Genomic DNA, 23950 nt, shown 5'->3' with positions numbered 1-23950 from the left:
TTGGCCGACCTTGCTGACGCTTTGTTTCTTACAGCCTCCGGTGCCCTTGTCGAACCTCAACCCCCCTCAATATCCCAACCTTCACCGGCCTCTGAATCTCCTCCGTCACCGCCGGTCACCATCATGCAGAATGGCGCGAAATATTCAGACAGTGAGAGCGAGCTGTCGGAGCCCGCAGAGCCCGTTGCTGCCTTAGCCTCGCCGTCACATGTCGACAACGAGGATGACGACGAACACATGCCAGACCATGATGAACCCAGCTCCGATGAGCATGACGCTGAGGGTGATGCCGACTATGAGATGGATGCCTCTATGCGGGTGAATGGTGCACAAGCGGACGAAGGCCATTCTTCCTCGGATGATTCCATTAGACCTGCGAAGAGGAAAGCCCATCCAGTCGAGGAAGATGACTATATTCGGAACAACCCAGAAATGTATGGTCTGAGACGGAGTGGACGGGCACGACACGTTCCCAACATGGCAGAATCTTCTGAAGAGCATGACTCGGACTCGGACGTTGTTGCTCGTCCCCGGAAGCGGGCGCGTCACATATCTCAACGCTCGTCAAAGCAGCCTACTCCCATAGTCGAGTCTCCCTCCGACTCCGATGACGATTCTGATGCTTATGGCGGCCGACGCGCAAAGCTGTCCAAGAAACAGCGTCGGAGGTTGTTACAGTCTGCCGAGAGCCTGACACCTCAACACGCTGAAATCCGCTTCTCCACTCGTCGAGCTGCCAAAGTATCTACTTACAATGAAGACGACGATGACGATATGTTCGAAGACGATGATCCCGAGACAATGACTCCAAACTACTGGGTCAACGGTCAAGAAGACAACTCGCCCGCCATTGACATTGTCTTGAATCATCGTCTCAAGGCTGACGTTACCACCCCGACGCACTCCAAGGACGAGTACGAGTATCTTATCAAATGGCAGCAGAAAGCCTACTACCACGCTACGTGGGAGACGATTGAGTCGCTTGCTGGCGTCCGGAGTGTCCGGCGGCTGGAAAACTACATCAAGAAGACCTTGATGGAAGATATTCGCAGTCAGACCGATCCCACCATCGCGCCAGAAGATAAAGAAAAGTGGATTCTTGATCGTGAGCAATACATCGATGCCCTCGACGATTACAAGAAGGTCGAAAGAGTTATTGGAGATCGCGATGGTGAAGAAGGCACTGAATACTACGTCAAGTGGAAAGGTCTCTTCTATGACCAGGCAACCTGGGAGGCATCAAGCCTAATCAGTCAGATCGCGCAAAACGAGATCGACAGATATATCAACCGCAGACGAGAAGAGTTCAAGTCTAACCAGACTGAGAGTAACGCCTCGACTCGTTCACCATTTCAACCAGTGCGGGATCAGCCATCCTACATCAAGGGCGGTACACTCAGAGACTTCCAGATGACCGGCTTGAACTTTCTTGCCTACAACTGGGTCAAAGGGAAAAATGTCGTTCTCGCCGACGAGATGGGTCTCGGCAAGACTGTCCAAACTGTTGCATTCCTGAGCTGGCTTCGACATGATCGCGGTCAGCAAGGACCTTTCCTTGTCACCGTCCCCCTGTCAACTATGCCGGCCTGGGCAGAAACTTTCGATCTATGGTCCCCTGACCTCAACTACGTGGTCTACAACGGCAACCAAAGCGCTCGAAATATCATCAGAGATTACGAGCTGCTCCCAGATGGAAACTTCCGCCATCCGCGCTTTCATGTTCTTCTCACAACTTACGAGTATGTGTTGCAAGATGCGCCATTCCTGAGTCAGATTAAGTGGCAATTCATGGCTGTCGATGAAGCCCACCGTCTTAAGAATCGTGATTCTCAGCTGTACGACCGGTTACGGGAATTCAAAGCCCCAGCTCGACTGCTTATCACCGGTACTCCTGTACAGAACAACCTCGGGGAGCTTTCTGCCTTGTTTGACTTCTTGAACCCTGGTGTTGTCAACATCGACGAGAACATGGACCTGACCAACGAAGAAGCAAGTGCTAAGATAGCCAAACTCACCGAAGACATCAAGCCCTATATGCTTCGAAGAACCAAGCAGAAAGTGGAGAAAGACTTGCCACCAAAGACGGAAAAGATCATTCGCGTCGAATTGTCTGACATTCAGCTTGAATATTACAAGAACATTCTGACCAAGAACTATGCCGCCCTCAACCAAGGTGCCAAAGGTCAGAAACAGTCGCTCCTAAATATTATGATGGAGCTGAAGAAGGCCAGCAATCATCCATTCATGTTCCCCACTGCCGAGGAACGTCTTGTCCCAGAAGGCGCTCGCCGTGAGGAGGTCTTGCGTGCTCTTGTCACGAGTAGTGGCAAGATGATGCTTCTGGACCAACTTCTCACAAAGCTCAAACGTGACGGGCACCGCGTCTTGATATTCAGTCAGATGGTCAGAATGCTCGACATACTCGGAGACTATATGGATTACCGAGGTCATGCCTATCAACGTCTTGATGGTACTATCGCCGCTGCTCCTCGGCGTATCGCCATAGACCATTTCAATGCCCCGGACAGCACTGATTTCTGCTTCTTGCTCTCCACCCGAGCTGGTGGTCTCGGGATCAACTTGATGACCGCCGACACAGTCATCATCTTCGACTCTGACTGGAACCCACAGGCAGACCTTCAAGCAATGGCTCGCGCTCACCGGATTGGCCAAGTCAGACCAGTAAGTGTGTACCGCTTAGTCTCCAAGGAGACCATCGAGGAAGAAATCCTTGAGCGTGCCAGAAACAAATTGATGCTTGAATTTTTGACCATTCAACGTGGTGTCACCGACAAGGAGACACAAGCCCGACGAAACGCCTTTGTGGGAGAACCAGGCAGTTCTAGCGAGATCTCCAGGATCCTCAAGAAACGTGGCCAGAAAATGTTTGAGCAGACGGACAACCAGAAGAAGCTTGAGGAGCTAGACCTGGACGCTGTGCTCAACAACGCCGAAGACTACAAAGTTGAACAACCGGACGGCACCGACGCCGATGGCGGCGAAGAGTTTCTGCGAAGCTTCGACTTTGTCGACGTGAAGGTCGATGAACTATCCTGGGACGACATCATCCCTAAGGAACAACTAGAGGAAATTAAAAAGGAGGAGCAGCGAAAAGCTGATGAGAAGTTCCTTGCCGATGTCATTGAACAGAACAAACCCCGAAGCCGAAATCACCAGGTGGAGGACCGTGAAGCGCGCAAGGCTCGACGTCAGGAGCAACGCCACAAAGATATTGACTCTGAGAGCGAATCCGATGAAGGTCCCAAGGCGGATCCTTCGCGCCCACTGAGTGAACGTGAATATCGATATCTTATCAAAGGCCACCTCCGCTACGGCTCGATTGATGATCGCCAAGAAGAGTTTTTGACAGAAGCCCGGCTTCGAGGTAGAGACATCTCGGTTGTCAAAGCTGCCATGCAAGAGGTCTGGGACAAGTCGGAGGAGCTCTTCAAGGAAGAGCAGAAACGGATGGCCGATCTGGAACGGACATCGAATCGACCGATCACCAAGAAAGACAAGAAAGCGGTCTTGTTCGAGTTACATGGCGTTAAAAGAATCAACGCTGAGACCATTCTTGAGCGACCTGGAGAGATGCGTCTCCTCCGAGATGTTACGTCAAAAGACCCAGACTTCAAATCATTCCGTATCCCAGAAGCGACCAAGGCTGCGGGATATTCTTGTCCGTGGGGTGCAAGAGAAGATGGCATGCTATGCGTGGGTATTGCCCGACACGGCTACGGTGCTTGGGAAAAGATCCGTGACGACCCCGACCTCGGGTTGAAAGACAAATTCTTCCTCGAAGAGCATCGCGTCGACAAAAAGGCAGAACGCGAGAGAACCGAGGACAAAAACGCGAAGTCCCCTGGTGCTGTCCACCTTGTTCGCCGCGCCGACTATCTCATCTCCGTCTTAAAGAGCAAGTACGCAGACGACCCCGTCGCCAAGCGAGCCGTTGAAAACCACCACCGCAACAACAAGAAGTATCACGCCGAGAAATCTGGTTCATCTCCCGCCCCGATTGTAAATCGCAAGGGACACCGTGAGTCCGAGAAGCCTCGACATAGAGCAGTCAGTCAGACTCATCGTGAGGGCTCTGAGAGATATGGAACTCCCAAATCTGAGAGTCGTCACGGTCATGTCAAACATGAGGGTGAGGGCAGAGAACATAAAGAGCGCAGACACCGTGATGAACATGCCCACAGCTCTCACCATCGGCACGGCAGCGACCACCGACGAACTGAAAATTCAACCAATGCCGCCTCAGCCGAAGTTGATCCTCTCTTGGACATGTTGTTCAAGCCTGTTAGGGAAAGCTTGAGAAAGATCAAAGCTACAACAAAGAGTGCCATCCCGGATGGCCAGACCCGGGCTAATGAGCTACGAGTGTTGCTCAAGCAGATTGGGAATTTCATCACCGACCAAGTTGCCGAGCTCGACGACAACCAAGAGTCGGTGGAGAAGCGCTTCTGGTGAGTGTTATTGACGCACATCCTGCATGGGTTGTACTAACGTGTCACAGGGACTATGCCGCTACATACTGGCCCAACAAGGGCATTAAAGGCAAAGAGCTTCAAAACATCCATGGCAAGATCGTTGCTTCGGACAACAAGCTTGCGGACGAGGGTTCACCCAATGATGAATCCAGTAATGTCGATGGTCGAGCGACGAACGGGAGCTATCAGACTTCGCCTCCGCGTTAGGAAGCGGAAGGTCTCGTGAGTGTGCCCAGATGGGTTGTGCGCTCACGGGTGTAAGATACACAGACATGAGTACCACAAGATTATTCTGCCTACTTGATCAGGGGATGCATTTTACATCTACAAAAAGGAACACATATGTGGAAAAGCATTTACTTACAAACAAACTATTGCTAAGGTTTAGTTATGCCGATGGGGCCTGTCGGATAAGATTTTCGACAACACGGCACACGAAGAGAACTCTACAGTCCCGTGGCAGATGGGAATTGGACGGTGCCGTGTTGTGGACGAGCATAAGAAGAGGAAGTGGACCGTTGAGCCGAGCGGGACAGCAACGCCTATCATGCTTTCGGTGCGAGGCTGACACGATTCATTCTTTCGTTTTGCGGAATTCAACGAAGGGTCGGCGTTGAGTTGGATTGGACAAAAGTCATTCGACATGCAGCGATTGCCTAAGCGAGGAGTACGGGAGTTCGGATCAAGACAAAGACCTTTTTATTGGGGGAGGACGAAAGAGTAAAGGCCTACAATGACATGTTGGAGACGGACAACTTGAATCTTGCTCTCGGAAGGGTGGAAAGGTCAACGCGAATGAAGCTATGGTGATGGGATCGAACGGCCGTGGATATGGAACTACGGGATGACGACGACCTGGGAGAACGCATGAAGCAAATTCAGAGAGGGCAAGCTGGGTACATTTACATGCTTCAGGCATGAAGATGGAATGTGTAAGTCTCTTGGTGGCTCGAAGCGGAACATCATGGTGGCAGACTTGCTATTGAAGGCGATGTTACATATGATGGCAAGGCATTGTCCCTTGCTAATGTATGGTTGGAAGGAAGGCAAGTTGAATGCTTCAGACACGAGACCAGATGCATCCCTCCGTCTATTACTTTAGAATCCAATGATACAAATTATGCAATACTTGGTCATTTTGGGCGACACACAGTAGTTCCTGTGGGAGCAATGGCCAGACTGTGTGCGGCTGTTCTTCACCGGCTCTAGTGCGATTAGATTCCACGTGTGCTAGGAATACGACGAGAGTTCCGAGAGAAAAAGAAGGCAATCCATCTACAGCTGCAGTACGACGTTGTTGAGCATAGAAGCGTGGCATTCGAAGCTGTGCCCGGCCAGACACACCCAAAACCAGGATATTCCCCCTCCCCCCCTTTCCAGCGAAGTCCCGCTACAAAACTCCAAGAGACGATACCCTCTTACCCTCACCATCAACCCGATGTGACCATATGTTGCGCCCTCTTTTGCCTCTCTCCCAGGTTCCAACTCCAATCAAGCCTTCAGCCGCCTCTCCTCGCAACCTCCACACACTGCGCGTTCCTCCACTTTCCTCGTGATGCCCTTCCTCTTCTCCTTGTCCGTCGGCTCGACGTGCACCTCTCGGACGAAGAATCTCCCCTCGTCGCCGAAGCCGCCACCGCATTCGCAGCACACGAAGCAGGCACCGTGCCATTTGCCGCCCAACGCCTCCACCGTGATCTCGTCTAGGATAGGTGATTTACAGCCCCGGCATCGGGCAGATGTGCGTTTCGTGTGGCACCGCACACAGTAGGCGTATCCGTCGTTCCCCTCCACGAATGGCGTGGTGGACGAGAACGGGTCTCCGCATTCCGCACAGAAAAAGTGGTCGACGTGATAGCTGTGACCACACGCGATTACAATCTCTCCTTCGATGGGGGTTTTGCAACTTCGACACCGAGGCGAGAAGAACTCGTGGAAATCCAAGTGGCAGAAGAATCTCAGGGGATCGTTCTCGAGAAGTGCAAGGTCGTCCGAGGTGAGATTGGGAGGCTCGGCGGAATCGGGGTCGGAAGTAGAGGTGATTCCGAGACGGGAAAGGCGTGATGAATCCGGCTCGGGGTAGAAGGACACACACTCGAGGGGTGTGGCACAGTGGTGACAAGTAAAGCATTCAGGATGGAAGCGGGCTTTGAGGTCGCGTGCATTAGAACCCGAGGCTGTCACGATGCGACCAGAAATGGGCAGTGCACAGCTCGAGCATGACACAGTGGGCATCGACTGTCGAGATGAAAGCCAGGGAAGGCGCTGTGAGGGCGTTTTAACCACGGTGCCGCTGGGTTTCGTCGGTGCAGAAGATGAGTGCTTTGGCAAAGGTCTGGACGTGGTCGGAGCAGGATGGGATTGATCCGAGACATTAATTACTGACACTGTTGGGGAGGCATCGTCTCCCTGCACATGAATGACTGGAATCACTGGCCCATCGTCTGGGATATTGATCGTAGGTATGGCCGGGGCAGATACCGAGACTTCTGGTACACTGGGCGCTGGCCTCGGCGAAGGTCGTGCTGCCGGTGCCTCCGTCAACACCAAGCTCGGTTTGTCGACATCCATACTTGTCCTCGGCGAGTTACTGGGTCGTTTCCACGTCGGATCAAAGCTGACAATCGGTCGACCAAGTTGATCGCTAACCGCTGTTGGGGTAGGAAGATTAGGGCTGCGGTCTTTCCTCTTCATGCTAGTTGCTGCTCGAATTTCTTCACTCCGAATTTCCAAAGTGCCAGTGGAATTGGGGGTGTCAACTTCCTCGATCACTTCGACGGTGGATGTCCGTGGAGGTGTGTTCTCTGTGTAGTCGGCTTTACGTGACTGGGTCGGTGGATTTCTGTGAATCTCGAAACGGTCGAACTTTTTACCCTGCGGAACCGGTGTGGGATCCCCTTCCTTCTCCAGACTTTTCGTTCTCAGCCAGGGAAGTCTGTTGCGTGACTTAGCTCTCAGTGGCATGTCCGTGCTAGGAGGCGCAGCAGACGGTCTTGACGTTTCCTCTTCGGGTTCTGGTTCTTCATATATCTTGCTGTTCGGAGTAGGAAAAGAGACTTTCCTGGAACCGCTAGCCTGACGGTGCCCGCTATTCTGTCGTCTCTCCCTGGCCTTCAAGTCTGGGTTTCGATAGGGAGCCACCTTTTCTTCTTCTGCGGCTTTGGGGTATTGATGTTTCCAGACCAGCTCGGCGGCTTCGTCTTTGGCCGCATCATAGATCCTTCGTTCTTCATCCTTTTGGTCGATAAGCTCCAACGCTTCCCGTATACTGTGTGCTTCCTCTTTTTCCAGCCTTCGCGTAACAGACTCGATGTACACTCCTTCTTGAGCAACTGAGGGAACCTGAACAGTTGCAGTTGGAGACACTTTCCTTCCACTCAGGAGCGGGCGATCACTGTCTGGAGGCTGTGCGAGAGGTCGACCTCTGGAAGTAGATGAGAATGAAAAGGACTTTTGTACAGTCGGAGGCCCGCTTTCAAAATCATCTTGGGCATCTTCATGCTTAGAGCCAGTAGTTGGAGCCGAGTCGGACCGTGCCAACGAAGACTGGGATGTTAGGGAGCCATAATTCCTGGATGGAAATGGCGCAGGTCTGGATCCGGTCGGTCTGGCAGGACGATTATTTCTGAGATTGTCGAGATAGGTTGCTGCAGGCCTATGTGAGTACTTTGATTTAAAGGTAGGCTCTCGTGGAGGCATCTTTTTGAGGATGAAGAGCGACTGCAGAAGAGGGCGAGTGAAGGTTCACAGTGACACCTACATTTCTGTTCCGCAGTCATGCATGTAGGTTGAGGCGGAGAGACTTTTCTGCCGCCAATGCTGTTTCTTTTGTGAAACATTTTCGCGAGATTCGTTGAAGTTTGAGCTGAGATATGGTTCACCGCATATGCAACAATTTGGTAGGGGCAGCGATCTTGATGTCCTACTTTCCAGCTGAACTGTCAAGCAAGACGGCACTATCAGGCGAGGTATGAATCCAAATATAACCAAATTGAGAACCAGATCAGCACAGGGGACATTAAAGCACACATGGACAGATAGACTACGGAGACAAAAGCAATAGATGATGCGATAGTGTATTGAACTGGTGAGCGAAGCCTGCGATTGAGACCCTGACCGCAGGCGGGTTTTTTGTTTGGGCTGCGCGGTTGAGACGACAACCAACCGCAGATCAGGTTCCACCCGCGCTGGGCATCAACCGTCTTTACCGCCTCCGAATGCCATGCACGTACCACGCCAACCAACGCCATGGCCCCATCAAAACTCCTGTTTACCCGTCACCTCATGCTCTTGATCTCGATATGATCGTCGTGGTCACTGCGATGCGATGCGAGAACGATCATGGCATTGAGTTGATGATGATACAGTAAATGCCCTTCCGACGGGTACTCACAGCGACACCATCATGATCGGAAGAAACGGCATAGTCAGATTCTCCATCTCCTCCTCCTCGCTCTCCGCACGAGGTCTTGAGATCGTCCTTTCGATGTACGGACTACTCCGTACTGCGTACATCCGTCGCCCTCCAAAGGCGAGGCGTCATTAATATTCTGACCATGCGAGTTCCACCTCAACCCAATCATCGAATCCCTTAGTCACGCCCAGCGTTGCATCTCGCACAGACGACCCCAACGGCCTCTGACCGAGATCTCAGAGAATCCCCATACCACCGGCAAATGGGAGCGGACATTGCTCGGCTAATACCTTTGTTCAATGGCTTCGTACAGAATTTTGCCCCGAGACCTGTAAAAGTGACGACTCATCGCCCAAGCCTCCTCCGGGTTTCCTTTCTCTATGTCTCTACCTTCGTTTTCTGTGTTTCTGGGTAAAGGAGAAGGGAAATATGACAGATACGGTGCCTATCGATGTTGCAGAACCTCGTGGAACTCCGCAACAGATCCAGCCCCGTCATGACAATGAATCCGAAAAAACGGTTGACATTGAGGAGAGTCCTTCCACTCTCCCAAAGCTAGACGAACCGCTCCCGGATGGCGGCTATGGCTGGGTATGCGTTGCTTGCAATTTCTTCATCAATGGTGAGTACAAGTCTTTTTTCTGTTAAACTGACCCGATCTCGCCTCCAGCATCTCTATGCATTGGCCAAAACCCCATCTCGAGACCGAATCTGGGGTATGCGGCTAAGTACGAGGGATCGGGAGACTAGCACCATCACGCAATCTGGGGTCAGAACAACACTAACACATGGTATACAGCACACACCTGGGGAATCAACTCCTCGTATGGTGTCTTCCTCTCCTACTATTTGAATCACAATTATTTCCCTGATACGTCCGCTCTGGCCTACGCCTTCATTGGCGGTCTCTCCATATCTCAGGCCATGTTCATCGCCCCTCTGGCCACACACATCATCCACCTCTACGGCTCCAAAGTATGCCTACATTTAGGTGTCTTCTTTGAAACACTCTCCCTTATTGGCGCTAGCTTTGCGAAGCAGAAATACCAGATCATCCTGTCGCAAGGATTCTGCTTCGGTTGGGGCATGGGGTTTTTGTTTGTGGGCTCTGTCGGTATCATACCACAATGGTTCACCACAAAACGCAGCGTCGCAAACTCGATTGCTGCGGCGGGCTCCGGTCTTGGGGGCTTGATGTATTCCCTCGTCACCCAGCGGATTATCGATACAATGGGCCTCCCTTGGGCTTTTCGTATTTTAGGAATCTGCTCCTTTGCGGTCAATTTGACAGCATCAAACCTCCTCCGTGACCGCAACAAACAAACCGGATCGCGCCACAAGGGATTTGATGCCATAATCCTCCGCAAGCCCGAGTTTCTGCTCGTCCAAGGCTGGTCCTGGTTCAGCATGTTTGGCTACACAATCCTGCTCTTCTCACTCCCCGCCTACGGGCGAGCCATCGGCCTAAGTGCAAAACAAGGCTCTGTCCTTGGGGCAATCCTGAACTTGGGTCAAATGCTCGGTCGGCCTTTGATCGGCCTGTCTTCTGATCGCTGGGGTCGCATCAACCTTGCGGCATTCCTCACTGTCTTGTGTGGCGTTTTCTGCTTCGCCTTTTGGATTCCCGCCGAGACAGTGTCGTCTCCAATGGGTCTGTTGTGTTTCTTCGCTATCGTTGGTGGCGCTCTCGCGGGGACCTTCTGGACCACCATCGCCCCCGTTGGCGCCGAGGTACTGGGCCTTCAAGACCTACCTGCTGGATTGTCGCTCACATGGCTGATCATGGTGCCGCCTACGACGTGTGCAGAGGCGATCGCCCTGGAACTACGGCGAAGGAATACGGAGAATTGGATATACCTCCCGCCCCAAATCTTCACCGCCTTCATGTATATTGGTGCAGGATTGTGCTTGTGGGTAGTCAGAGGATGGAAAGTTGGCGAACTGAAGTGGAAAGCACGAATGGCGAGGGAAAGCGAACGGAGGCAAGTGAGGATCCTGCTAGAAGAGAAGCACCCTGTGACGGAGAAAGACGGTGTGGGGGAGCCAGCGATGCGGGAAGAGAACGCGAATACCGTCGATCGTGATGCCGACGATGTAGAGGTCCAACGATTTATGAGAAGGGAGATCTGGGGTCCACGCAATCTCTTTGCGAATATGATGGCGTGGCAAGTTGTATGAGGAGATATACTCAAATGCATAAAGCGCTGTTAGATATTCGTCAAGGCTCCTGAGGGATTACAAGACCTTGCAACAGCTGACCAGAATTCTGGGGCTCAACCATTGTTTCTTCCCTCCTTTGATCGCCAGAGGTTGTCCACTCGCATGTTTTGGGAACCAGGTTACAACGCCCCCGTCTTCCTAAAGCGGCTTTGCAGCATTTGACCAGAGTCACCGGACAGTTTCTTATTCTTGAAGGGTTCAAGCAGACCCCATGGAGTCAAGGATGTACAAGAGGCGATATAGGGTTGAATGAAGTGCGAACAGTATCATGAATACATCTTTCCGCGCGGGGTGAAGACGGCGTACGTGCGACTCTTCGAGGGGCCAAATCCCCCTTTGGAAAACCAATATCCGAACGAGTCTTCAATCTTGGTGCCGCTCTTCCGTTGGAACTGACTCGGCCGCCTCGGGTTCGGGATCCTCGTAGCAAGGCGCGGTAAGCTGCAAGGACACCTTGTCTGCCTCGACATTAACCTCATCACTGGCCCAGAGAACTGATTTGTACATGAAGGCTCTGACATCCCTATGGGTTCCGGCAACAATCGCCTGATCAATTCCTGGGAGCGAGCTTCTAGACGGTTCCTGCGCGAGAAGTGCCGCCTCATGCCTTTTCAGCAGATTATTCAGCTTGGTTTGACGACCAAAGGTAGAGAGGGTAATCGGCCCTCGACGACTTACAACAAGATTTCAGACAAGACACACGTCTCTCATTTCCGGCACTCTGTTCCTCCCACCATCTCGCCATCCGTGATGCCGTGTACGTAGCAGTGGGCAACCAAAGAGTAAGAATCCCGCATGTTCCGAGCCCTCAGGATACGAAATATCAACCCCCATGGAGCAAAAACAGAGCCGGCCGAGAACCACAGTGGCGTTCTTTGCGAGCACAAGTTCCTGAACCACCTATATCCTTGTCCACCACAGAAGTTGTAATAGCTTTATTGTGGCTTGTCATGCCACTAGGTAGTTTTTTGGCTACATGGAATCGGCCTTCACTGTCTGCAACAAACAGGGGCTTGTCGGTTCAGTGACCATTACCGGAGAGAAGATAGAGCGTTCCAAGAGCCGCTAGGTCCTCATCTTGCCGGGTCTCGAGTCGCGAGCGGTTGACAATGGACCCGAGGTTGTCGCACAGCCACTTCATGTCTTTGCCATCCTCCAGAGTCCCAAGTGAAGAATCAAGAAGGCCGTCCTCCCCAGAGATCGAGTCACCCAGCCAAATGAATACTTCATTCGCGCTTGAATATATTTCGCCCATGAGTGCCACCTGGGATGATCTTCCCTCAAGACGGTGTTGATTGATACAAGTGGCATCAGGCCATACGCATGCGCTCAATATATGGGATCTTCTGAGACGACGGAGAGCGACCCAGAGATGCACAGAGACCTCGAAGGGCTTCCCATATATATGGATGGTCTTGAAGATACCTGGCTTGCCTCACGCGCAGGAAAGCCCATGATACTTTGGCTGATCGTTGAGAGAGGCGACTTGCAGGTCGCAATATCACGGCTCTTCCCACTCTCCTAGGAGCAGAGGGAGCAGCCTGTTTTCTCAACGAGCAGGATCCAGATGGCCATATGTATCTCCGAGATCCGCCCATATGCAGCAACTTAGCAGAAACGGACCCTGGCTCCTGCAAATCGAGCCGATAGTGGCGAGGTCAAAACAGAGAGAGGGCTAGATCAAAGGGAAAATGTTCCAAAGCAGTTTGATATATCGAGCCCAAAGGGGTCTTGTACCGCCGCTTTGAGGGGATGTGCCAAGCTTGTCGCTCTACTCGGTAATTTGTCTCCACTGCGAGTGATGACTTACGGCGGCGGCACTAGTGGTCCGAACTAATCAGGCTAATTTCCCTTTCGGCCAAGCCCGCTCCAAGGGGTTATCTCCCAAATAGGGTAGAGCAACATCTTTTCGAGCATCACTCTCTGCTCTGGGTGAAGTCTTCAATCACTTGCTAGCGACACAGAGAGGTCCTTTTGCCTAGTTGAACTCACCATACGGTTTACCGGTGAGCCTAATTCACTACCTTCGTACTAACTTAGGTAATAGCATCGCTAACCCATTGCCACCCGGGAGCCTGGAAAGCATGGAGTGAGGGATGAGGTACTCAACTCTCCTAACCAGATATAGGAGGTCCTTCTTTTGTATCTCGCCTCGACGTTGTCACGCGATGGTCGCGACAGAGAGATTCTTCAAGGACGTTTTTGGGCGAGACAGCGAGCCAGTGGAGCGACACATACGACCGAAAGAACAAGCTCCCGAGTACCCGCGCGATTATGCAATCCTCACCCCGATTCAGGAGGTACTCTTTGACTCTATCGACCCCAAGAAGTACGTTGTAGAAGGACAAAAGCCTTACGACGATGTCACGAAGCCCTATCTCCATGGCCTGGGATGGGTCGTGGAAGGCGCCTAGCAAACAGCCCAGACTTGTCTCAAGCATGGCATCCGCAGTATAGATCATGTAAGTCGTTTGCAGCCCCGACAAGCTACCTGTCGTCGGCTTTTCAAAGTCTCCTTGCTTTTTCACCTCATTCGGTTGATGCCGATGGCCAGGAGCTTTCAATTGCCGTACAAGAGTTTTATTTATCCAGTTGATGGCCCTGTATGCGCATACTATCCTTGTCTGCGACCTGAAGACTATCCCTCTCAAGAATAGCAGTACATGTCAGGCAGAAAGGTAACTGTGTGTGTGTGGCAGAGTTGAGCTACAAGTACATCTCCTGTGCCCACCCCCTATCTTGAAAGGTATACCTAAAGCCCAAGCGAGCAAGAGGACCTACTACGGCACAAATAGGACCAGCATTTGAGAATGAGGAACTTCCACAAATTCTCGAGGCTGTTACGCTTGAAACAGCCCAGGGTCCCATAGGCCGGAGTGCCTGAAGCGTGCGCCTGTTCATTTGTGGGCGCCAACTTTTAATGCACCGGCAGCGCCCGAGGACCAATTTCCACACGCTTCTTGATTGACGCATGGTCCTCCCCAGAATTCAATCGTCTGATCAGTTCCTTGGGATCGAAGTCTGTTCCGATAGGGTTCTCGTTGAATTGCTTCGAAGCCATGAATTCACTGGCCCCTTGGACGGTGTCGAAATTGTCCACCTGAATCTCGGTACGGTTCCCGTCTGGATCGTCATAGTACATGCTCGTGGTCGGCCCGTGGTTGACGCACCAGACGGGTTCAATTCCGTTGGACTTGCGCTGGAGATAGGCGTTGGCGAAGTCGTCGAGGGAGTTGTACGTAAAGGCCATATGCTGCAGACCGGCGGCCTTTGGGTCTCTTGGGCCCAAGGATGGAATCTGGACGATGGCGACGCGATGGTGTTCCTCGTCATAGGTGAGGAAGCACGCAAAGTCATTCTCATAGCTTGCATGGGCGTTCAAGAACCTCTTGTAAAACTCCACCATTGGCTTGAGATTGTTGGTCTGAAAGACAACATGGGCCATGAAATTCGGCGGTTTTGAGATCGATAACCATGATGAAGGATTTGGCCCTGGTTGGCTGTCTATTCACTGGACGAATAACAGTAGGGAAGACACAAAGTGAGATGGTCGACCTCGCTCTGGATTCTCAAAGGGAAATACATATAGTCCTTCGACTCTATCCAGATCATCTACTGCCGTCGTTGGTATCCCGGGCCGTTGCGCTCTCGGAGATTCGGTGTAGCGAAATCCCGGACTATCGCTACAGCTTCGGGGAAAGGTGGTGGAAAAGATGACAGAAGGTTCGATATACACAGCTCCGGATGATATGCACAAAGTTGCTGAGCATGACAGCTCCGGTTTGTGAGTCTTTCGGATGACAAAATTCCCGGGCGTCGGGGAAGTGAGTGCCAGTCAGGGTCTTCTCCGGGCGAAGTCCCCCGAAATGGGCAAGAGTTCAAGAAAGTCGTTGTCGGACTTGCCTGATCATCTCACGCCTGACGAAATATAAACACAGTGGAACCGATAGACGTCGGTTCCTGATTTTAGTAAGGCCAGCTTTCAGCCCAGCGAACGAGCTGTGATCAGGCTGTTGAAAAGGTTTCCTGACTGCGTCGTTTTCCCCTTGCCTCGCAGGGCTACTGAAAATAACCGATCCACAACAATGTCGTCAAAGGCTGCAAAGCTAGTGCGGTCCCAACTTGCAGGAAGCTGGGAGCTCAGAGTACAGCCTCCCGCTTGTGGCAGACCCGTCAAACAAGCTGTACCCCATGACTCTGCACGTCAAGGGCATCATTCTGTACACCGAAGACGGGTACATGTCGGCGCAACTGCACATTTCCGGCCAGAGACCGTTTGAGGGCGAACAACCCTTTGATCGAACTGTTAGTCCTGAGGAAGCCGCGGCAGCGGAGAAGGGATGGGCCTAGGTCGGACGCAGTTACATTGCCTACACGGGGGAATTTTACATCGACGTCGACAGAGAACAGCCCGTCATCAAGCACTACATGCGCTACGCCAGTCTGCCGTACATGGTGACGGATGTTCAAGAGAGAACCTTTCGGTTTGAGGATAGGATTGACGGGAATAGGTATTTGGTGCTCGGGCTCCCAGAAACCCATCAAGGTGCGAGGCGAATCCAGGCAAGTTTTCGTGCTCTGGAAGCGTCTGCCATTCAACGAGCGAAGTGAACCAGATGCGACACGGAAGTGGTGACCATGAACTATCTACCGACCGAGTATGGGCTTGCTCTTCAGGTATAACAAGGCGGAATGCTTTATGCTGATTGGCTCCCCCAGACGTTATTGTGGATAATGGATCCACTTCGAGCTATATCTTTAGATGTTCATTTGAATATTATTACCAAATGTCTGCGTCGTCCCGCTTGGGTGGTCTTCCCTGTGTAACTGGCCTCATAAACGTAACTACCACAGAGCTCTGGAGCACATGAGGCGAGGACAGAGGTTGAATATCTGTGTTGTTCTCGAATTCCCTTGGCCTGGTGCTAATGGAAGTTTCCAAACACCACCTGATATGTCGTAGAGCACTATGCATGGTTGGATTGGATCGGATGCAAAGGGCATGCTGCATTTCTCAATTATATCCACAACCCTCTTTTACAATGGGCTCGATTTGCGAAAGCTGCCATGTTGGCCGCCCCGTGAACACCTCCAAAATGCTGCACAACTTCCTTCATGATCGCTTCGAGCGCTTCTCCGTCTTGGACATCACGCGAGAATGCAAGCCCTTTCCCACCAACGTCTTGCACTTCTTACAAGACATGCTGAGGCTTGTGAAGGTCGATAAGAGCAATATTGGCTCCTTGTTTAGCCAGAAGCGTCGTCGTCGTCGACCGCCCTATGCCCGACCCCGCCCCCTGTGACAACGTAGGTATTTCCCTTGAGATCTGGATACGACATTTTGACCCCAGCAGCGACACCTTGAGACTCGAATTGCGAGCAGCGCGTCTTCGCCGTCTGGTGCATTTCTTCAACCCAGATCGCTATATTGGCTATACCCGATTGGCCAACGACTATTGTGCCGGTAGTCCCTGCTGTCTGGGTGGCGGTGGGTGGCGGTTGCCTGGAAGATTTGCTGACTAAGTCGTCACTGTGGCTGGTTGAGGCCCCCCGCATGAAATCGTGCACATGCAGTTAAGATGGACTGCAGGCATTCTGCGCCTTTGCAAGCCGCACTCCGTACTCGCATCATGAGAGATTCAGATACCGTTGCAGAGCGTCATCTACTCACGAAGCTCGGTCGCCGACTGCGTAAGAGAGCCCCCGGAAATGTTGTCCCCGCGCCATGCTTCCACAAGCAACCCACTTTCACAGACACGGGAGCTACGGGTCCCAGAGAGGATCGTCCAACGGCCGCCATAACGGGAACGGCTATGGGTTTCCTTCCAGTCAGACATCTGGTCCAAGGTGCATTCACTCATACTCACATCTTTGATCCTACAAACCACCGTACTGACGCGAAAGCGCCCACCTGAAGCAGTCGACCTCACAGTTCACGGACCTCCGAACCAGCCTCATGGCAGCCCGGGCAATATTATTCTCCCTCTCAAACGTCCTCCTTCAACACTCAAGATGCGCTGCGGCCATCGCCACCCCAATTCGACGAGCGACAGGAGTTCAAGATCGCCATAATATGTGCTTTGCCAAAGGAGGCGGACGAAGTTCTTGCCGTCTTTGACAGACCGCGAGGTGATGCGAGACAATTCACCAGGACACCCCGCGATAGGATCGCATCCACTATCTGCTTCATTGGAAAGCAACCGGTTGTGGTGGCGCATCTGCACGGTGATGGAAAGGTGAAAGCAGCAGGCGTAGCAGCGTATCTCCGTACCAGCTTTCCCAACATTCAACTTGCTTTACTCGTCGGCATCTGTGGCGGTGTTCCTGGTGGACCCGATGGCTCAGGAGACGTCCGTCTCGGTGATGTTGTGATCAGTCTGTCGCCTTTGCAGTACGATTACGGCAAACAATACCCCGAATCATTCGAGCCGAAGCCATCAACAACGAGCGCCCCGCTAGAGCTTCGCACGGCTCTGAGCCAGTTGGAAACGGAGTATCATCGAGAACTCTTGCAGAAGAGACTGGATGATCTACTGTATGACCTCCAAGCCCGACGTCCAAAGGTCAGATATCCTGGCACCGAATTCGACCGCCTCTTCGAACCAGGGTATCTGCACAAGCACCGGAATACCTATTGCAATGTTTGTAACACTGGCGCAGACTCTGTCGTGTGCTCAGCGGCGTTCAATGTGCCGTGCTCGAGACTTGGCTGCGAAGACTGGCACTTGGTCAACCGCCCCGCTCCAGTCCTATCTTCCGACAACAGAAGAGTGCCCTCTGTCCATATAGGCACTATAGCCTCCGGAGATCGAGTCATGAAGTCAGGCATTCATCGTGATGCCATTGCACAACAGTACGGTGTTATTGCTTTCGAGATGGAAGGCGCAGGCTTAATCGACCATTTCCCATTTCTCGTGATCAAGGGTGTTGCCGACTACGCTGATAGCCACAAGAACGACGTTTGGCACCATTATGCGTCTGCCACTGCCGCCTGCTGCGCAAGGGCTTTCCTGGAGAGTTTTTGGCCGGAGCAACCCACCGAATATCCGGGTCACGGCTACGATCAATGGTCCCTTCACAGCTCGCCAACCACTGGGATAGCTTCGCAGGCATCCGTGGTACCACCATCCGAAGCTCCATCGTCTGAATATCATGCTCGCCAGCAGGCGGTTTGGTGTGTTCCAGTGCGTCGAAAGCCCGGGTTTGCCGGCAGAATCAGCGAGCTTGCCGCCTTGGAAGCCAAGTACAACAACCCCGATTGCTCATGCATTTCCTTACTTGGGCTGGGCGGTGTCGGCAAAAGCAATCTTGCCCTTGAGTTTGCCTATTCCCTTAGAGAGAAGTCGCCGGATGTTTCTATCTTCTGGGTTCAGGCGTCAGACGCCACCACCTTTGACAATGGCTATGCAGAAATTGGTCGCCAATTACAGATATCTTCGATGGCAGAACTGCAGGTCGAGCTCAAGCATTTGGTAAAGCAACATCTGAGCCTAGAGAGCTTGGGCCGTTGGCTCCTGATCATTGATAACGTGGATGACTTTGGACTATTCTTCGGCGATGATGGCACTGCACGCTCTAAATCACTCAGCTCCTTTGTTCCACGAAGCCCTCACGGCTGCACCCTCATCACCACGCGTGATAGAAAGGTGGCACTCAATTTCAGTCGCAGCCACACTATTGAAATCCCGTGCCTGGATCAGGAGGTCGCTCTCAATCTCTTAATGACCTTGCTTGACCCTCCGCCTGCTACTCTGGACAGAACCGTCGCCTGTGCTTTGGTGGATCGTCTGAACCATCTTCCTCTTGCGATTGTGCAAGCTACTGCATACATCAACCTCAACAGAATTGGCGTTTCAGACTATGTAAGTTTGTTAGACGACAAGGAGGAAACTGTTTTTAAGCTCCTGGATGAAGATTTCGAGGACGAAGTACGGGCACCGGAAGCCAAAAACTCAATCATTTCAACCTGGAGAATCACCTTTGAGAGCATTGCACATCGAAGCCCATTGGCCCGACGATACCTATCCATGATTGCATGCATCGATTCAAAGATTATCCCCGAACGTCTCTTTCCACAAGGCGCTTCTCGGAAGGAGCAAATAGATGCAATAGGTCTACTAATTAGATACTACTTCTTGACACGAAGAGATTCAAGCCCCGGGAGCAGCACCACCTACGATATGCACAGCCTCGTCCACCTGGCGTGCCGCAGTTGGCTGCACAAAGAGTCAGCCTTACAGACATGCGCACCTCGGGCGGCGCTCCGTCACATGCTTGAGACCTTTCCTAAACCCGACCATAGCAATAGATCTACGTGGTCACTGTATCTTCCGCACGCATCTCGACTTCTACAGTCGCCTCACATTGCTCATATGGAGAACCGCTTTGAGCTTGAATCGTTAGTGGGGCAATGTCTGTTTCTCGAGGGCAAATACCGTGACGCGACCACAAAGATCCAACTTGTCGTCGAACACAGGGAACAAACACTCGAACCTTTTGATCACAGCCTTCTACAAGCTTACATGGACTTGTCAGTGGCTCTGGAACGTTGGAGTCAGCTGGATAAATCGTTGGAGTATGGTCGAAAAGCACTCTGGGGATACACAGCAACATTGCCTCCTGATCACCCTCTCGTACTCACAGCTTTTTCCAACATCGCTTCGGTAAAGCGAAGGCAGCACGAGTGGAAAGAAGCCCTCAATCTGGATCGGATGGTTATGAGGGCAAGACAGAACATTCTCGGCGATAATCACCCAGACACCTTGAGCAGTATGGCGAACTTGGCCGCGTCTTACAAAAGCATGGGCTCGCCAGAAAAGGCAGAGGAGCTTCTCCATCGTGTCGTTGAGGAACAGAGTCTCGTTATGGGAGAGGACGATCCAGTCCTTCTCTCATCAATGGCACGTCTCGCTTCGACATATCGAAATTCAAATCGACTTGCGGAGGCGGAAACGCTCGCATTAGACGTACTCAATCGGAGAAAGCGAGTCCTCGGGCCGCATCACCCCGACACTCTTCGGAGCATGGCCAATGTTGGCTCAACATGGCGGAAGCAAGAGCGTTGGGGGGAAGCCGAACACATAGAAAGTGACGTCCTGGCATTGCGAACCAGCATTTTAGGGAAAGACGACCCCCATACCTTGACGGCGAGGACAAACCTTGCAGCCACTTATCGCAATCAGGGCAGATATGATAAGGCAGAAGAGCTAGACTGGGAGACGCTCAAGATCAAAGAACGGATCCATGGGAAATACAACTATTCCACGCTGTCAACCATGTCCAGTCTAGCTTCGACATACAGAAAGTCCAAACGAAGGGCGAAGGCGGACGATATTAGCAAAGAAGTGCTAAGCCGCTGTCGGCATTCACTGGGTGATTCACATCCTCAGACACTTGCATGCATGACTGAAGTTGCTTACATTTACAAGCGAGAAGGTAACGTGAAACAGGCTGCTGATCTTGCCGAACAGGTATTGGCGGAGCGAGAACGCACACTGGATCCCCAGAACAAGCTGGTGCGGCACATGAGGCATTTCCTATCAAGCTTGAATCGGCAGTATGATCGGCAGAGAGAGAGGAGAGAGCGCTCGACAAGAAGAGACCGACGACCGTGAAGTCGTATTGCCGGAAAGGCAGGACACTTCCACGGGTCGATTGCAGCCGGGCGTAAGAGCTCTCGACAAAAATGTCAAAGCCCGACCCGTGGTGAAAGGGAATAAGGATGCGTGGAGCACACATCCTGGCCGTCCAGCTAAGCTCTTGCAAAATTGACCATGTCCAATTCATCAGTATCGAGTATACTGTTTTGGACTTTGTCTCGCTTGCTGAGGCGAATTCACAAGGGATGCGTAAAAAGAGCGCAAAAGACGACTCCTCGCCTCTCCCAGAGACCCTAGTCGAAGCGGTGAGCACATGGCTTCATAAAGCGACTTCCGACATAGTCACCATTACGTCAACTGATGCTGTAAGAGCCATCTATGCCTGCTACTATCTATCTAGTCCATTTTCCGCAAAATCATTCTTAATCTATCTCAGGAGGGTGACAACCGTCAGCTCTGGTCCAAATCATGCATAGAGCCGATCTCTGCTCAGTTGCTTGTCCATCCATATGTACCACCTTGCAATAGCCAATGTCGGACAACCAATAGCTCCAGCACTCTAAGGGATGGTTTGCCGTCGCGATGAGGGCTGCTCGTAAAGCAACGGGCTTTGCTCGTCTAGCGCCAGCAGGGAATGGACACGGGAGACGACTGATGAGGTGCGGGTACGAGCACCCCAAGTGTTCCACCCCTCGAAATTTGCGGGAGTCGCACAGTGTTGTTTCCCTTGCTTGGCCAGTCTCCGGTCCCTCACGGCGAAACAGATGGCCAAGACGATCAGGACGATCTGCATGGTTCCCACAAGCACGTAGACGATCCACGCACTCCAGCCCTTCAACCCGACTCGGATCATCATGTTGATTCCGAAGATCCAGATGTACTTTGACCAGCGTGAAGTTGTCAGCTTTGCATGGCGGAACACCACGGGCGACGAGACCAAGGAAAACCTACGGGAGCAGTCAGGCAGATAGACACGGGGCTGAGACTTCTCAGATGACCCAGATGCCATGTGGTCCGCACCTGGGGAATCCACTGGATGCAAGCAAAGACGGCCACGGCGATGCCGAGGATGTCTGCCCACGCTTGGGCATACCACGGGAAGCGATGCAAGATGATGGCCGACACCATGAGGACGGCAAATGCGAAGCTGCATGCGGCGACGAGGACCTTCCACGCCCGCTTTGCTCGTCGAATGTGCGGTCGGGACCGGACAGTGATGGTCTACGGCGGTGTAGTTCTGCGTCGGCCTCTTCCTCCGAGTAGTAGACGTACATGAAAAGGCTGGACGAGGAGTTCAGCAAAGTCCCGCGAGAGCAGATCAGCGAGAAGGTAGTGATTGCGCTGCAGGGGGCCCGCTCCTATACTTACACGACCCAAAAGCACGCGATGCCAAAGATGACCTGGAGCATGCCGAGCAGGCCACTGACGCAGGCAAAGCGCGTGTTTGTCCTGCAGCAGCCGATATCGACGGCGCTAGAGAGGAGCATCATGATATTGCCCACGGCACACACGCCGGATAGGGAGCCAAGGAGGATATAGTACGTCGACAGACCCTCTGCCGATCTGCGTGCGACGATGCGACCCCATTGCGGAATGTAGCAGATGAGCAGCCAGCCCATCAACGAGCTGTAGGAAAGCGGTGGTGTTAGTATTGGTTCATCCGGGTGTTTTGTTGATTTCCTTTTCAGAACGGACAGAGCACAACAGGGGAAGCAGCCACAGTATAGCATACCAAGACACGACGAACTGAGTGATGGAAGGCTGAGCAAGGTGATTGCATTGGTCGGGAACCAACATCCGAGTCGGTGCGGATTCCATCTCTTGCGGAATATGTGGGATCTGCGCTGGGATTAATTCACCACGGCACGGTCGATGGACACCATAGTCTGCAAGAATTATACGCAAGTTCAAGCTGAGGATGGACAAAATATAGCCAAAGGTAAAGAATAAAAGGGTATGATACGAATTGCCTGCAAAAAGAGAATGCTAGAAGTATGTAGAAGAAAAAAAGTGGCCTGGGTCATTGTATCGCACTGATCAACATATGACGAAAAAGTTCTTTGGAAAGCGGCCCGATTGGATGGTATCGGCGTGCATGTGTTGATGGATGAGTTGATGAATTGATCACAGTCTCGGTGCACATCGTCATTGTCGTCGTTATCATCACAAGATTATCGCGATCTGTTGCTTGAGGTGACACTGAGCAAGGCTGGGCTGGAAGTTGCAGGAGGGTAAAGAGATCTGCCACTCACGGGAGGGAGTGAGATGTGCGTCCTTGTTCGCAGGTGTTGGTGACATCAGCAAGGCTGGGCTGATGAAGTGGGAAAGGGTCAAGTCTGCAGCCCTACCTTACCTCGTAGATCAATACCTGTTCCGTCGTCACATGATCTGTAATTGGATGCCTGAATCAATCCTGCTCTTGTTGATTGGGTGCAACTATAGCCCGCCCCGAAGGAGCTGAGCTGAGCCGAACAAGCGCGCGCGAGAGAGAAGAAAAAAGCTCCATGTCTTGATGAACAATCCCTGCGTGTTGCCGAGCACAACATACCTCTCCTCAACTCAACTCTCTTGTCTGGTTATCTCGTTCCTCTCTCCTCTTCTGCTTGTATGGTCTCGCAGATATTTCGTTACCAGGCATTGAGACTTGGACTGTGACTGCGACACAGGAGGGCGGTTCGCCGGTGAGACATGGAGCTTCGGTAGCAGGAGGAGGAGGCCGGGGGCCCAAGACTTTCAGCTGGAGAGATGACCAGTGACTTTGTCCATACGAGTAGAGGTGGGAGGGGAATCAGTTCGAGCAGGTAGTGATCGTGTATGGTGCTCACATGGAGGGTATCTAGCAAGCAAGTTGTACTGGCTGATGGAAGAAGGCCATGAACGAATCGACTCATGAGTTCGGTGCCCGACTTCTGAGAAAGAGAGAGAGAGGGAGCGAATGCGTGAGGACCTATAGGTAGTGATGGAGGGAGAAAGGTGAACAAGGTGAACGAAGTAACGAGGTACCGGCCGTAACAATAAATCTTTCAACCGGCGTGTGTCTGTTGATCTCGTAATTACGGCTTTTCCCTTTCCACCCGAATCGGGCTGTTGACTTCTGAATGATATTACGAGGTCTGTACAGGTATTTTACCCCCACGCTAACCCAGTGAGTGTCCTCCTATTCATACTTAGTAATTACACTCACTCCTCGCATGCCTAGTACTTTTCTCCTCCAAACTCTCTCT

General features: G+C 52.2%; 7 protein-coding genes across 7 annotated transcripts; 4 read left to right on the top strand and 3 right to left on the bottom strand.

Annotated features, from left to right (window-relative positions):
• Positions 1-123: 123 nt before the first annotated feature.
• Positions 124-4700, top strand: AYO20_06537 (hypothetical protein; the record flags this gene model as incomplete). The annotated part of the gene is made up of 2 exons (XM_022644826.1): positions 124-4469; positions 4520-4700. 2 exons carry the CDS (start codon positions 124-126, stop codon positions 4698-4700), a joined length of 4527 nt encoding a protein of 1508 aa, XP_022499293.1.
• Positions 4701-5984: 1284 nt separating this feature from the next.
• On the bottom strand, positions 5985-8192 carry AYO20_06536 (hypothetical protein; the record flags this gene model as incomplete). The annotated part of the gene is made up of 1 exon (XM_022644825.1): positions 5985-8192. The coding sequence occupies one exon, from the start codon at positions 8190-8192 to the stop codon at positions 5985-5987; it is 2208 nt and encodes a 735-aa protein (XP_022499292.1).
• Positions 8193-9336: 1144 nt separating this feature from the next.
• AYO20_06535 (hypothetical protein) lies at positions 9337-11085 on the top strand (the record flags this gene model as incomplete). The annotated part of the gene is made up of 2 exons (XM_022644824.1): positions 9337-9529; positions 9707-11085. 2 exons carry the CDS (start codon positions 9337-9339, stop codon positions 11083-11085), a joined length of 1572 nt encoding a protein of 523 aa, XP_022499291.1.
• Positions 11086-14044: 2959 nt separating this feature from the next.
• Positions 14045-14572, bottom strand: AYO20_06534 (hypothetical protein; the record flags this gene model as incomplete). Its single annotated transcript, XM_022644823.1, has 1 exon — positions 14045-14572. One exon carries the CDS (start codon positions 14570-14572, stop codon positions 14045-14047), a length of 528 nt encoding a protein of 175 aa, XP_022499290.1.
• A 746-nt stretch (positions 14573-15318) lies between these two features.
• On the top strand, positions 15319-15738 carry AYO20_06533 (hypothetical protein; the record flags this gene model as incomplete). The annotated part of the gene is made up of 2 exons (XM_022644822.1): positions 15319-15432; positions 15478-15738. 2 exons carry the CDS (start codon positions 15319-15321, stop codon positions 15736-15738), a joined length of 375 nt encoding a protein of 124 aa, XP_022499289.1.
• Positions 15739-16757: 1019 nt separating this feature from the next.
• AYO20_06532 (hypothetical protein) lies at positions 16758-20741 on the top strand (the record flags this gene model as incomplete). Its single annotated transcript, XM_022644821.1, has 2 exons — positions 16758-17016; positions 17080-20741. 2 exons carry the CDS (start codon positions 16758-16760, stop codon positions 20739-20741), a joined length of 3921 nt encoding a protein of 1306 aa, XP_022499288.1.
• A 544-nt stretch (positions 20742-21285) lies between these two features.
• On the bottom strand, positions 21286-22345 carry AYO20_06531 (hypothetical protein; the record flags this gene model as incomplete). Its single annotated transcript, XM_022644820.1, has 4 exons — positions 21286-21606; positions 21678-21947; positions 21999-22067; positions 22127-22345. 4 exons carry the CDS (start codon positions 22343-22345, stop codon positions 21286-21288), a joined length of 879 nt encoding a protein of 292 aa, XP_022499287.1.
• Between the last annotated feature and the right edge of the window lie 1605 nt (positions 22346-23950).

The sequence above is a fragment of the Fonsecaea nubica genome (assembly GCF_001646965.1).
Source record: "Fonsecaea nubica strain CBS 269.64 chromosome Unknown Scaff41, whole genome shotgun sequence".
Classification (NCBI taxonomy): Eukaryota; Fungi; Ascomycota; class Eurotiomycetes; order Chaetothyriales; family Herpotrichiellaceae; genus Fonsecaea; species Fonsecaea nubica.
The sequence above is the reverse complement of the archived record's forward strand: the minus strand, read 5'-3'. Positions and strand labels throughout refer to the sequence as shown.